Source organism: Struthio camelus, chromosome 2 (genome assembly GCF_040807025.1).
Source record: "Struthio camelus isolate bStrCam1 chromosome 2, bStrCam1.hap1, whole genome shotgun sequence".
In the NCBI taxonomy this organism is placed as follows: domain Eukaryota; kingdom Metazoa; phylum Chordata; class Aves; order Struthioniformes; family Struthionidae; genus Struthio; species Struthio camelus.
In genome coordinates this window covers 93,854,180-93,870,064 of record NC_090943.1, presented here as the reverse complement: position 1 = coordinate 93,870,064, position 15,885 = coordinate 93,854,180, and the positions used below count along the sequence as shown (strand labels likewise).

The following is a 15,885-nucleotide window of genomic DNA, read 5'->3' as shown; positions in this document are numbered from 1 at the left end:
AATTTTTTGCTGAGTATATATTTCTGGTGATCAGCCACAAAATTATTTTGATAGCCTACTGGATAGGAAAGGGAAGGTCACCTGCATTTGGCTGGTTGAAAAGGAAGCCAACCCTAAATATCAGTGTAGGTGTACACAGGCAGCCTCTACAATTACTTCTGCTTCAGAGGACTAGTGGGCACACATGTCCAGAACAGGGGATTGAAGAGAGATGCGTAGGACTAAGCTATTTATGCTTCGTCTGAGAGAAAATCTTTGCTGCAAAAATTAAAACCTCTGCTCCAGGACACACAGCACCAAAGTTCCCCTGCTCCTCCAGGAGAAACCTGGAGCCAACACCACTGAGGAGCTTCACCCTCCACTCCTCAGCCACAGTCCCTTCCCTCTGGCAGAGACCAGCCATAGGCAACCTTGAAAATGCTGCGAGAAAAGTGGCTGCTGCATTTTGGAGAGGTAAAGCAGTTAAGACTGCTCATTTTTTGTGCTTTCCTAGAAGTACAGCTATGGACTAGATTTAGATTCTAGCTGTAATCTCTTCCCTCCCTGGGTAACTTCTGGTTCCTCTCAAAACCAGAATCTGGGCATGTTTTTTGTTTTGGTTTGTGTTCCTTTTTTTCGAAATCTTGTTCCTTGCACCATAGATATGTGGTGGGAATTCACACTATATAAAGAAAACCCTGTCATAAAAGATGTGTAAAACTTCAGTGAACAGAACTCCTAATTATGAAAATTTGTTAGACCAGTCTACCACGTAACCAATAACAACTTCTGTTAAGGAAAATCATTTTCGCAAAGCTGAAAAATAATAAGCTACTACTCAAGCTCCAAAACATTCATTTGTAATCCTAAATCAGTGAATATCATGCTGTTTAAAACAGAATGACTAAATATCCTTTTTTTTAAAACAGTGTAGTGAATTTCTCCCCAAAAGACAATCACATTCAGATGTTCCTTGGCACCAATTAGTTTCAATGCAGCCATTTCAAAGGCCTTTTCTTCAAATAGGATAGTATGTTATATAAAGTTATATGGCTATTGAAAGGGAATGCACGTACTGCATGAAGGTGAGCGTTCAGAATACTACTGGGATACTTAGTAGTTAAGTGCTAAATCACAGTTCAGCGAGGTCACATAATCAGTTTTCAGATTACCCCTTTTATTATGTTCAGCTAATAAATCTTTGAAAACTAGAGTCTGACAGGTTCATCACAGCATTTTAACATTGCAGTTGTGCGTGTGGAATATATATACATACAAAATCTTACAAATATTAATTAAAAAAAAGCAGCACCAAGTCCATAATCAGAATTGAAGAAAAGGTAGTGTGGATGTCAGATGCCACCAGACTGAAAAGTTACACGGAAAGATATGCCTCCATTTTTAATCTGAACTTTCTCAACTGAAGTAGAGTAGTGTATCATTTAGTTCCAGTGAACAGATTTCCACAAGTAAAAGTACCACAAGTTTCACTGCCTTATGGATGGGACAACGTTAAATATGTTTTCATTGCAGTTCCACAGGTCACTGGCATAGGCGTAAGCCAAGACCATACGGTTAAGATTATTGCAGTGTAGCTATTGATCATGCAGCTAGCTCTACAGTAACTAACAGCATTTAATGCTTAAATAACTTTGCTTCATTATTGCAAACAAAATTAAAGAACCCGTTCCCATAAAGAGAAAATCCGAGCAAAACTCTGCACCGTTTCACAAGGCTGTTAATTGAACTTTCTTCCACCGGGATTCAAAAGGAGGAGGGGTTAAGAGAACTCACTGATATAGCAACATGGTTGAACGCAAACCTCTACAGCTGCGGAAGACTTACCATCGTCCAGGTACATCTGGTCCAATTCCTCAGGTTCTCGCTTGATCGTTACAGGAATAGGGGCCAAATTATGATTACTTTCCTCATGCAACTCTGGCAATGACAGTGGTTGGTTTGTTGGAGACTCATTTCTGTGAACCTTCGGCAGTTGCTGCTGCTGTTGACCCATTATGGATGAGTGAGTTGGACTGCAGGACTGCAAATAGGTTGGCTCTTGGGTAACAGATGGAACTGGAGAAGAGGGACTGTTGGGATAAAGTGTTTGTTGGTAACCAAGGGGACAGCTACTGCTCAGATGTTGACTCACCTGCGGCTGCAGCATGATGTGAGATGATTGCTCGGGAGAGCTTGGGTGCACAACTATAGACCTTGGCACTTCCTGTATGGTGGGGACACCTCCTGTGGGCTGCTGAAGTCCAAGGTGGCCATGGCCCGGGTTGGGGATGCACTTGTAAGGAGAGGACGAAAGGTCGTGCAGCTTGGGGCTTGCGTTGGGAGAGGGTGACATCACGGCATTTCTCTGCTGACAGGAGGTGAAGCCAGCCACAAGGCACGAACCAGGATCGGGGGGCATCATGATCTGTTGGCTGTAGTATGGTTTAGAGAGAGGGCTTAAGCCTTGGTTCATTGGTCCACAGGTTTGAGCAGGCTCATAGTCATCTGTGGGTTCTGTTTTTATAATTGGAACTGTTAAAAGAAAAAAGTTTTAAATAAACATGAGTTGCATATTGGTATGATCAAGTTGGCTTGTGGCTAGGATACCCTTTGCAAAACAAACAACGTCTTGAATAAGACTCTGTGTGTCTTTTGCCTAGTTCTCCCACCCTATAAAAAAAAAATGAATGAGTCATCAGCACAAGAAAGTCACAGCTGGTTCTAATATTGAAAAGGACTATTTTCTTTGGACTTTCCTCCAGCACTAATGTGCTATAAAAATCTATTTGCAAATAGCTGTGCTTCAGCAGAAGCCTTGGACCCAAGGGCTCCATGGATTTGTAGTAATCAAAGCAAGAATTTTAACTTGGATATACTACTGCATTTCTACGGCTACTGATGGCCCATTTGATAAATGCCTGCGTTCGATAAACTCAAGCATAATAAGGTGGAGATGGGGCTTTCAGAGTTCAAGGAAAGTAAAATGGCAAAGATAAATGACAAACTACTATGAACAAGAAGTTTTCAATTATGAGGGGTTTTTTTTGAAAGAGAAGGATTTGATTTACTTGTTTTTACACGATTGTGTTTAATCTCACTAACCAGCCAACGGGTGTAAAATATTCAGCAAGCTGCATCCAACTCTCAGTGATTCCAAGCTGGATCTGAACTGCCAATGCCAGCCCCTAAAAAATGTTAACTCAATCTTCGCCTACCACAAGAGAATGACTCCTATTCTAGACCTCTGCTTCCTCCACTCATTGTCCCAAAAGAGTGACCTGTCAAGCGAGGTCTCTAAATACTACCAGGTCACGGACGCAATGACGGTCTAGTAGCATCAGCTCAGTTATGAAAAATGAGACCTCCTTTCTCGAATCAGGGAAGAGGGCCTTCCTCAAATCAAAGCACCTTTTTCACATCAGCTTTCTCTCTCAGATCAGGGGGAGGTGCCTTTCCTGCTTCTCCCACAGCACATGCAGTTCACAGGTATAAGACACCCATTTTCTGTATCAGGAAAATTACAAATAGCAGGGCCAAGCCAGTCTGCAGATGTATTTTTTCTAGCCCAATGCAACTGTAATGCATAGAGCAATTGAGTTTGGATGCAAGGTAGAGTTTATCTTCTTTCCCAAAAAGAGATCCATAGAAACAGCCACAGCTTGAAGGTACTGTTAGAAATTGACGGTGATATCAGAGAATATCTGTTAGAATACAAAAATAATTGACCCATTAGGGCACAAAGTTATTAATAAAACGTTTTTGGACAACTCAGAGCACATGCGTGTTGTGTGTTTCTCCTCGTGTTTATATTTGCAAATGTGCGATCTACAAACACCTTCAAACATGCTCAAGCCATTTACTGTTATGCTTGTGTATGAGTCTTTAGAACCCCTAAAAATGCACGTGTGTGCATATAAAACTTCTTTTAACACTCAGAGATTTTGCTGCTGGTGAATGTACTTCACTACGCTTGTTTTACAGCCCCCTAGCCTCTTGTTAACTTTGCTCCTTTTATATTCTTTTACATATAGATGCTTGCAACACTTGCTTCAAGATTTCTAGCACTCCTAGTAAAAACACGTCTCTATATATGTAACAGATGCACAGGTGCTGCTCAAGATGAACGTGCAAAGGATAATGGACCGCCATTGGATTCCTCATCCTCTTATTTTCACCTGCTCATGTGCTGCACGCTAGTTAGCAAGGCTACTAATGCACTTGGTTGCAGAAAAGCAGATTCCAGGTCCAGTGACAGCTTTATAAAACCAATATCACACCCTTTATGAAAATGCAAGACCAAAGAATCGCACCTAGATAAACATAGCAGCTCAGATATTGTAAGAAAATACCTTTAACAAGTTCCTGAGCTAGCAAATATTCTCACATGTTTTATATTAGGTTCACTGTACTAGCACTAACCACAGCACAGCTGGAAATATGATGGTTGTTGAACACTGAATTTTCCCAATATATCACTGTTATAGAAACACCTGCGCTAAATAATTCCACGCTCAACCACTGGCAATTCAGTTCCAATAAACCCTGGAGTTGTCTTACTTGTTATAACCTAGGGTAGGCTTATTGCCCTGGTGGCACGCAGGTTGGAGGGAGGAAACTTTAAGGAAGATATGTTCCTGATCTCAGGCTGATCTCTCTTTGTAGCCCTTCTATGGCACTTCTTCGCTACTTGGTTTGCCAGCCACATTTTTGTCCCTTCTCTTTGAAAATTTTCTTTATAAAAGCAATGCCATCAGCGGTCTATTTGGGGGTCACATTGGTGGCCATGAACACTGGGAATCTGTAAATTAAATTTCTGCTTGCTGCTGTATTACAATACAGCTGTGGCAACAAACAAAGGATAACCAGCAAGTCCCACTCTGTACCAGGCGAAGAACTGGCAATGAGCAGAAATGGCCCTAGGCATGTCAGGCAAGGACTCTCTTGGATGTGGTGACAGCAATCAAGGACGCTCTTGGCTACCCTTTACAGCAAATTCAGAGTTCAGAGGCAAAACTGAGGCTGGTGTTAATCACAGGAACCAGCCAGGGTAACTCAAGATAGCCTGTGCTCTGACAGTGGGCTGGTAACAAGAGAGGGAAACAGAAAGGAGGGATATGAAGTTAAGTGGTACCTCCATTTTATGTGATATCAATTTATACCATCCCCTTGAGTTGCTCCCGAGTCTCATTTATTTTATGGGATGACAAAGAAAGTATCTTCAAGTGAACAGGTGCTATCTGCTCTTAGGTTTAAAGGTGTCTGAACTCGTTCAGCTCAGTTGTGTCTATTACTTTTCTCAGCGTGGTTTTCCAGCATTATAAACAAGTCTCCTTTTGCTAAATATCACATATGCTGTTTGCATGCTAATCTCATTGCTAGGATGTAGGTATTTCACTGAAAGATAGAAAAAGTATGAATGCTGAAATTGCAAAGGGATTTGTATCTGACTTTTCAGGGCCTTGCAGTTAGTACAGTCACTTCACACTGCAGAGAGTGAAGGTACGGATCCTACCAAGTTGGGATGGCAGCCATTCACTCCAGTTTAAACAAATGTAAATGTCTTCACAGGGCACCAATTTGGAGAACAAGGCTCTGTAGGATTTTTTTTTCCTGGAGAAATCATTACTAACAACCTAGATGCTCTGGAACCAAACCTGCAAAGCCGAGTATGTCAGCAGAAACGCTGACATTAACTTTTCACTTTCTGACCAGATCTCCACTTTTGTATTTTTCAGGAATAACTATACTACTTGACTTGCAGAAGACAGATATGCCACAAATTACTACATTATGCCAGATAACCATTTATTTATGACATCCTATCCAGTATCTGCCTCTCTCCAGCCTATGTAACTTCACCAAATGGAATAACACAGGCCAAAAATATTTGCCAATGCTGATACTTTTCAAATGGAACTCAAATGAGCTGTGGGTTTGACTTTTTGGTCATTTAGAAAGTATTTTCCTTCTGTCCAAAGTTGATGTAAAACATCTTTTTAAAAAAAAAAAAGTAGTATTCCGCACTGACGTTGCAAAGGACGGCACAGAGCCCAAGCCAGGAGCTCTGTGTATTTCAAGGCAAACCTTCTGAAATCAAGGCAAGAAGCCTTTGACTTTGGTACAGCCTGCTTCTGTACCATCATGCACTGGCTACCCACTTACCATCACAGCGTCTATGGCACTACTCAAACGAGTTAAAATATTTGCTCTGCCTGTAATACAGCTACCCACTTCCTAACGCACCCTATCCCCTCCCTCACTGCCTTTCTTCCGGCCAAGACCTTCAGCTAGGATAAACAGTGTTAACTGATTTACAGCAACTAAGGATACAGAGCTCAGGGGCCCACCTGCATTATTAAGGCATTTGCTTCTAGGCAGTGATCTAGTGGGTTCCTTCAGAGCAGTCAGGGACGATCATCAGCCAGTAGCAGATTAGCGTTACCACTTACCTACTGACTCATATTAGATTAACCTCAAACCTTTGCAAACCTGAGGCCGGAAAAAGGGTTTTCATTCTCAAATACATCCCTGTGGAGGCACAATAAGCTAATTGCCATATCCACTTTCACCGTCATTCACTTGCAGAAGTGAGTGTTTTACTCAGGGAGATGCAATGTGATATACAGAATACAGTTAATTTTCTCAGGATTAATATTTAACAGAGAACAGCATTAACCTGGCTAACTTCTAGCTCAACTATTTCAAATCAGCCATCATCTTAAATGACTTTGTGAAAAACTGCCAGCTCAAAGAGATACTCCTAGACACAAAGCAGGCTTAGACTGGCAAATAACAAAAAAGCCCTACAGCTGCTCAGAATCTGCAAGCACTTTTAGCATAAACTGGACTATTTTTTAAATTTAATAGAGCCATATCAAATGGCAATACACGTTCTGTCTTAGAGCTGCTCTGTGGTGGTGAGATAACACTCAGTTTTGCAGACTCTCAGCTGACTAGAATGAAAAACTGTAACTGAATTTGCCATACGCTGAGATTTGCCAATAATAAATTACAGCAGTGAAGTCCGAGTTTGTGAAATTGCGAACAGAGAAGACAATGCAGGATTTTTACCTCAGCTCAGGCTCAGAAGTAGCAATATTTGTGTAAGAGACCCTACGCTGCTGGAGGATCAGGCCCTTGCTACAAACAGGAAAAATGAACGCAAGTTCAGCAGTACAGCGAATGTGCAAATGCTTGCTATTTCACAACACGATAGGCTGGCCAACGGATGATCTTCAATTGTCCTCAATTCCAAATATTTAAATGTGACACGGCTCAAAGTTCCAAATTAGCCCGATAAGTGACTTAATCTGTGCTAATTGGTTCTAAATAGTTTGACGACGACTCCTTAGGCTCTGGCCTGGTGTCATTATGTCATCTAATTTAATATGAAGTTCTGAGAGCCATGTGCTGGCAGCAGCCCTAGCTATAAATCACAGCTACCTCCAATTCTTGCTCAGAGACCAGTCCTATGACATCATGCCAAGTCACCGGGCTGCAGACAATGGCCCTCTGTGTGGATCGGAGCGCGGGAGAAACATTTCAGCCAGTTCTGTGAGCCTGAGTTTAAATGAAGGCCTCTCTAGCAGGTAAAATGTTAATATATCAAGGCTTGAAGAAAAATAATAAATCACGCACATTCAGTAGAGGGAGTCAGAAAGTGCTTAAGTATAAATTATACATATTTTTTGACAATTCTAACAAGTCTGTTTGCTTTTACACTTTAGCAAGCCAGATGGGTTTTTAAACCTTTTTTTTTTTTTGGTGCTATTAAAATATGTGAATTGAGAAGATATAATCATATAAATTATACAGATGTTTGTCCTGATTAACATTAAACAAACAAATTCACGTTTCCACATAGTATTATCAATGCAGACATTTATGGCACTAAAATATTATTTATTTTGCCCTCAGTTTGACTGAACCTATCAAACAAAATAGCCACCTTTCATGGCGCAGACTATGATGTAGTTCTCTGGCAGCACTACACAGATTTTCGTTAGCATATGAAAATCAAAACACTACTTTTTTCATCATGTACACCCCCCCACAACCCCCCCTTCAACCTCTGGATTAAACGTCTCATAATTGGTAAAAAATTTAGGATAAGACTTCCAAGGAAAGTTGAGGATTAGATGGCCAAATCTTCGTTACTGAGTTGATCTCCTAAATGCCATTTGTGCCCTTGAAAACCTTCCCTGTATGACAGCTTTAAACCAAATAGCACACCCTCTTTACCACGAACCAGACGTTCCTTCAGAAACTGAAATCCTCTCTTTTGCCGCATCAGAGCAGCAGTATCTGGGCAAAACTTTCTCAAACACCCTGCCAATGCATGCCCGTCCCCTGGTTACAAAGGTTCGTAATCTCCGTGACCAAGGGACAGACACTCAACCCTAGGGTTGAGACAATCATTAAAGGGGCCCTTTGAGATGCTGTCCATGAACTGGGTATTTTTCACTAGGCACCAAGTCAACCAAAACCTGTTTTTAAAGGTCGTGCTACTGTCAGGCCATTGCTTCTTGGTTAATAGTATTCAGAGCAGAACTCAGAAAGAAAGGGAACCTCAAGCCATGGAGGTGCTGTAGGCAGTAGACATGTAAAACAGCAGCTTTTACCTGCGTAAGTATTTGAACTTATTCACCCTGCTAGCACATTAACAGGGCATCTGACAGACTTTTAACTAATTATCGCTGTAGTATCCTGGTGAGATGGAGAACTACGGTAGTCACCACACTGCAGAGACCTAGGCCTCTGAGTGGGCGTACAGGGACTGAGGGATCCATGGCCACACAGGCTATCTCTCCTGCTATCTCTCCTGGTATCTTGAGCTCCTGTTGGTGTGGCAATACCTCATGCTTCTCTGGAAAACAGTTGGCCAAGCTACACTTCTGTTATTATCGTTGGGAACGTGTGAGCTGGGTGTCCTATCTTATCCTTTTTAGCCAAAAAAGGTGTTTTTAATGAGGAAGAATGAGAGACTTTGAAACTTTTAACATTAAAACATATCTATTCTACAAAAATGTACATTCTTCAACCTAACACAAGAAAGAAGGGAAAATCCCTTAAAAGGAGCGTTCTGGGAAATAAGAAAGAAGGAATTTTTTTTAGTATGCATTGTTCACTCAACCTCCTTTATGTCACCTCCGTGACTGTCCTCTGCGCCTTGAGTGAGACCAAGCAAACAGGGGAGGACGAAGGCCCCTGGCCACCAAGGCATCTGTGGAGCCACCTGGGAAGGGGCTGGTCGCCCCCGATGCAGATCGCGACGCTTGCAGCCCACTCTGGTGGCGGGCATGCCCCAGGCTCCCCACCGGCGAGGCGAGGGTCCAGCCACCTCCACCCCAGCACTGCCTCAGTGGGCTCACAGAACTGCTGGCCGCTTTCACGGAAAGAGCAAACGCCGCTTTCCAAGCTGTATCGCCTGTTCACTAGGAGGGATACATACCTCCAACACATGCCTGCCTGCCCTTTCTGTTTTTATGTGTATATATTTTCGTGGGATCGGGCGCATATGTATGATTTTGTGTAAGAACAGCATCGAGGTAGATGGGAGCCTTGCACATGCATCTTAGTCCATAATCTCTGACAGTGCCATTATCTGATTAGAAAGTGCTTTCCAGGTAACTCAATTACTAAATGCTTTTCAACAGCTGTTAAACCATTAGGTTGTTCAACACATATTTATAAGACGACAAAAGATCATATATGGTAGCTTGGTTTACACACTGTTAAGTGGTGGGGAGGAGAGGAAGGTAGACTAAGGGCATTTGGTTTGTATGTTGGTACAAAAGACAAGATATGCATGATTTTTCTTTGAACCAAAAAAGGAAAACATTTTGAAAGACATGACTGATTTTCTACGATAAGACCTTATTAAATCTCGTAACGCTGAAAAGCGTAAATTAAGTCAAATAATTTTTTCTCCTCTAAGGGAAATGCTAGACCTGTGAAACAAATTATGGCTGTTCGCTGTTTTTTTTTATTTTTTCTAAACAAAACACCACTTTTTTCAAATCTCTTTGGTCTCCTTGCCCGCATGAAGCAGTTGCCATCAAAGATGATGCGGCCTGAGCTGTTGGAACGCAGCTTGAAATCTAGGAGTTCACACCGGAGGCCTGACTGAATTGGATTAGTCTTAAAAATGGGATTTCTCTCACCAGGCTTTCTTGAGATCATATCTCTTTATGGCAAATACTCCTTCCTGTTCCAGGGAAGGATGAATCAGCTTAACAAGGAATAAAAACTAACACCAGCAACTTCCACTGAGAGCGCTCCTCCCCACGCCAATTCCTACTCTTCTGCCTTCCCCTCGGGCTGCTCTGCTGTCCTTCCCGCAGGGCAGCACCCTGCTGCGGGGGCTGTTGCGAGCTGGAGGATGGACCGTGCACGTCCAGCCTGCGTTCGCCGTGGTTTTTTATGCCAGTCAGCCGTGCCAAAATTCACGGAAGGGAGCTCTTTTCAATTCCTCAGTAGAGCACAACATTAGCCCGGCAGCACTGGCGTTACTCCCGCCTTCCTAACGAGGAGACGAGGCCGGTAAAACAGAGGCTGTGGGCAAAGACCCCAAAGGGCAGCAGCGCGGGGGCAGCCAGCATTTATGCAGCCTCTTGTGCACAGGCAGCAGCGCGCGGTCCGGGTGGGAAGCGCTGGGGGGTGGCTGGTACCAAACAAAACTTACTGTGGAGCTCCTGCCCCAAAACTATACTCACAGTAGCATATTTCCAGTCATGCCGACTGAGGAATTAACTGGTTCACAAAATACACTTTGTATACTATAAATATTTATATGCCCTCGGGCATATCATGTACCCTCCCCTCCCCTGGGTTCTCTTTCCCTCCTGGGATTTGGTGGCCAGCACCGGCAGGCAGCAGCACAGAGCCACTGCGGCTTGCCCAGCGAAGGGCTTGCCGGCCCATCGATGGTTCCCTTCTCCTGTCCCGCCAGTACTCTTCTCTCAGTCCTTGAGCAGCTGCAGGCAGCCCATGCAAAGCTCCCCAGCTCTAGACCCGGCTCCCTCCCAGCGCACCACTTCCACCCTCTTTGCAGAACGTTTTGAACCCTGCTGCTCCCAGTCATCTCAGCTCCGAGAGACTCCTTCTCCTCAGAGACTGATGCAGTCCCTCCCGCAGACACTAAAACACATCCTCTCCTGTGTATTTCAGCTAGAGCAAACATCCACTAGAACAACATCCCCTTTAGGATCAATCACAGGGCTCGATTAATTATGATGATCAGCCACTTGAGGAGATCAAAAATAAATATCTCCTGTAATCCAGCCCATGTAATTCTATACCTCTTTCTCCCTTACAGAAGTTTTACCTTTTTGCTTTTAAGCTAATTGGAAGGTCCTAAAGCCCCAGCCTTGCTAACATATGCATGTGAAGTCATTGGGATGCAAGGGAGCCAATCCTAGCAATGCTAATCCAGAAGGATTCAGGGATCAAAACTACAGGCTGGATTTTGTCCCCTGAACAGGAGTATTCGAAACAGGAGGTAATGCCAAAATATAAGTTTATAGGCTGGAAATTAACTATTATTGGTGATCATTGCTGCTATGATGGGGCCTGCTGGTCAGATATATCCAGGGTCTTCTAAATAGTACATGTCCACCCCTGCCTTAAGAGAGACCTCACAGCAGGTAGTGCTTCTTCGTGGTCTTCCAGAGGAGGATGGTGCACTGCACAGCAAAGCAGAGCTCACCTCTAAAGAAACATCAAGATGACCACATCTGCCGATCAGATGGGGCTAGCTAGGCTCTGGCTGATGGCTAAAACAGGTTGTCATTTGGACAAAGTGTGGACAATTCTAGTGGGGACTAAGTAACTGTGAGAAAGAGCCCTCAACAGCGTAATGCTGGAGAAAAAGGGGTCAAACGTGACTGTCTCCTCCGCTGCCACGACAGATCCTGCTCCACTGCTGGAATGGGAGGAGAAGGGCTGATGGGTCCTGATGGTGATGACGAATTTAGTGATCCTGTTAAACGGAAACAGGAGTCTGACAAAATCTCACCTGCTTTTTGTTACCCTGTTAAGTGTTGAAAGTAACAACCAGCCACCTAGCAGCCAAAATGAAATAAACTCTAACAACACATTGTATGAAAATGAGCAACCATAATTCATATTTTCACCTAAAAACACAAAAAATCTCTGCAGCCAACTCTCCTTCCTCCATGTTGTTCTGCCCCGGGTCGTGCAGCCTCTACTGGCAGCAAACCTTCTGCTTCCTGGGCTCATCACGGCCGACAGGAGCATTTGCAACAGATTTGAGGCGTTAGTCCCAACTCCCAGTTTCGCTGGGCCCTCTTTCACACTGCTCTGGCAAGGCACCGATGACTTAAAATGGGTCTCCGAGTAATGCACGCCTACTGATCCAGGTGCCTGTTTCGCCAGCTCCCCAAGTGGGCTGCGAGCTGCTCCCGAAGCACTCTGTGCTGCCACTTCCCTTTTCTGCCTGGGTTTCTCATGGGTAGGTGCTCGCCGGTCATGAGGACCGCCAGCGTTGGGCATCCGTGTCCCTAGCGGCCCCCTGCACTGCTGGCCTGCCCATCACTCTGCTCCCTACCCCTTACCCACCTCCGTCCTCAACACCTGGCGCTTTCGCCTGTCTCGCTGTTCGCCTCCAGAGCAGAACAGCTCCTCCTCACAATGACTATATGACGTATGTTGCATTTTATGAATTTGGACTCATTTCCCCCTTTCCTCCCCAAACCGTTTCCATCTTACGAGCGTTTTGCAGACGCAGTTAGATTAATAATTTTGCCAGCCTCAAACACGAAAACTCCACAAATCTTCCGAGTTTAAAGGTGTCAGGGGACAATCAGTAAAAGCGGTGCTCTGTGTCACATTAGACCGGCAATGCTCTGCATCCTCATTTTATTGTTTTCTACTAACGTGACCAGTGCAGCATTTTAACTTAGAAAGTGAGCTGTGGGCGGAAGAGGTGAGGTGAAACAGAGGCTCGGCTGCTAAATGTAATCACTAGAAAACTGCTGATTGTACTCGGCTATAGCACAGTCAAGAGATAATTTTAGAGCGAAGGCAGGAAGTTGATACAATGCTGACAAAAATGTGCAGTGGGCACCGCTCACCATTCTCAGAAGCACGCTAACCACTTTCTTCGCTTTCGTACTGCCGTGCCGAAAACAATAATAAGGTACACCTAGTAATCACGGGGCAGGTTTTCAGGACAGTTTAGTTTAGTACCCACGGTTTCGAAGGAACTCTGTTCCTACTGAGCCACTTGTCCAAATGGCCAGATTTTCAGAAGAGCTCATCATCCTGGGGCTTACATAGGTGCCTACATGGAAGCAAAGACGTTTCAAAAAAGCTGGCTGCACAGGTGAAGGCTGTGCACTTGAAAATCTGACCCTACAGATGGCGAAATGCATGTCTCAAAGTGAAAACAAAAGGTCCCAGCATATCAACACCATTTTAATAAAAACTAGGAGTAATGAAACGATCTTTTAATAATGCTTTAAAAATTAAAAAGCCTGACAGAAACAGAAAACAGGAAATATTTTATAATCAACTCTTTGCAAAGGCATATTTTTCATTCCAGTAAACGAATTACATCGACTTTCTTTTTTTCCATTTTATTAAAAACCTCCTGGACAAACTAGCCTGCCTTTGCTTTGTCAAATACCACTACTTGCCTAAATATAATTCAAAGAAAAACTCTTCTACGTTCACCATTCTTGATATCCATACTCATCAGATAACTGAAATCATAGACAGCATTAGTTCCTATCTGCAAGAAATAAGTTCTTCAACAAGCTTCCTTCATTTTGATGTTCCTATTCAAAAGAAATCTGAGTAAACAGAGATCTAACCCTCATCACTTAATGAATTTTTTAAAGTCTTCTGCACTCTTGCCTCTGAGCTGGAGAACTCATTCAGCTTTCTTAGCAGATGAAAGCACAGGATTTTGAACCACAGCATACATATCTGCTTGCTTTGTATGCTTCTTCATCCTCTCCTGATTAGTTTATACCTCAAATGCTACTGCTTATGTCTAGTGACTTCAGAAGACTATTCTTCCTGTTCGAAAGGCATATATGTGCCAATGGTATCATAAATTCACATAAACACAGTGATAAGCAGTCACAAACAAAAATGAGAAAACAGCATTCTTCTCAAGTGCTACCGAGTGAAAATCCAGTGCAACTGCAGGATTCACTAATGATTTCCCAAAACATTTTGCTGTGCAGAACAAAGCCTACAGAGCCCTGCTGCAAACAGCAGCAGCAGTGGAGGGATTGTGAAAGTGGAATAGTCTCGCATCTGCTCATCCCACTTTACCCAGACTCCTGGCTGCAGCGTCGGGTACTGGGCCTTAGCCGTGATACTCTAATGGGATGTGGCAATGCAAAATGTATTAGTACTTACCATACGAGCTGTGTGGAGTCCCTATGCCAGAACGTTAAAGAAAACTACTTATATTTCTGGGCCAGGCGTGTCTGGTGAGTAGTCTCAAGAGCCTAAAGCCTGCAGACTCCAGGACCAAACTGATATGTAATTGCTCAGCAATGCGTAATATTGAAGCAATACTAAAAAAATGACATTGCAATCATTTATGTACAATACAGGCAAATAGAGGATTTGAGGATAGTTCAAATTCAGCAGAATTGAACCAGTAATTCAAAATTTCAATTAAAAGTGGATTATGACTACTTAGGTTTACAGCCTGTCCCAAGCTGAAGGCTTAAGCTAGCCCCTTTTCCAGACCTAGTCTCCCTTTTTTTGAAACCTCTATTTTGCTTTGCTTTGCTTTGTTTGTTAAACTTCTCATTTATAGAGCAGCAAGATTTTCATTTATATAGGAATTTCCCCCCCCCCACCCTTTCTTTCTGGGGCAGGAACTCATCTTCACCAAGTAAGCCCCTGTTTTGCAAAGCGCCGGCATTAACGCAGAGGAAAAGTACAGTCCTGCCACCTCTCCCCAGCAAGGGCGAAGCCTTACGGCAGCGAAGCCGTAACAAGGTGCTGGAGAGGGCGGTGTGTGCTGGCCGCCCATCACAGAGCTGTACTCCATGGAGACGCCATGGGACCATTCACCGGAGGTGGGATGAGCGCGGCCACGAGTCCCTGGATCCACTGGCTGTTTTCCCCTATGGAATGAGGAGAAACAGGAGCTACAGGAAAACACTAGCGCTGGGCGGCTCGGGTGGCGGAGGCCCGTGGCACTCCGCGTGCCTCCGTCCCGCTGGCGGCGCGCACGGCGCACACGCACGCCCACCCCAGGAGCACCGCCAGCCGGCTCGCGCAACACTTCGGCTCTAGTCCACATGCGGGATTTTGTTTTGGCACCGTCTAGCTGAGCTGTAAAAGACATCTAAATGTGTGTTCTGCAGCTTTTAAAAGATCCCTCATGCAAAAAAAATCTGTAAAATTATGGTAGGCATTGAAACGTTAGCATTTTGACTGCTTCTAAAGCATAAAATCAGAAAAAAAACACATCTTATACGTGATGATTACTTTGACATGTGCCTGTTAAAAAACTACACCTTCCATGTTTGTGGGATTTGTTTGAACAAGAGACACAGTGTTGTCTCGATCAATACACTGTTCATTTCTATATTTTTTTTAGTTAATGGTGGTTGGCTCAATTATTTCTTTTTCTTAATGAGCTAAGCTTTGGTTTTCTACAATGTCTTGAAAAGCTACAAGAATCCCTTGGACTGAAATTAAATAAAACAGAGCATCCTAAAAAGGTTTCCTGGAAATACAGCACCTTAAATGACTGAATTCAGGCATTGCAAGTGATTTCTGAATATGTAGTCGAGGTGATCATATCTGTCTTTACAAGGCACAATGGAAACAACTGCCAGCAACACAAAGGCAAAACCTTTGAGCTACAATGCAGCTAAAATAAATATATACTGTATTATTAACTTCTCATGA

The 15,885-nt window shown here is 43.5% G+C and overlaps 1 protein-coding gene across 7 annotated transcripts in view; it reads right to left on the bottom strand.

Annotated features, from left to right (window-relative positions):
• Nucleotides 1-15,885, bottom strand: part of NFATC1 (nuclear factor of activated T cells 1) — a 120,679-nt gene that overhangs the window by 33,205 nt on the left and 71,589 nt on the right. For 3 of the 7 annotated variants that reach the window (XM_068931600.1, XM_068931604.1, XM_068931601.1), the window contains exon 9: nucleotides 1,825-2,511. In XM_068931600.1, coding sequence (XP_068787701.1) covers nucleotides 1,825-2,511 — 687 coding nt within the window. Of the gene's footprint in view, nucleotides 1-1,824; nucleotides 2,512-13,443; nucleotides 15,093-15,885 lie in introns of those variants that run through there. The other 4 variants (XM_068931602.1, XM_068931603.1, XM_068931605.1 and 1 more) reach the window with 4 other exon arrangements.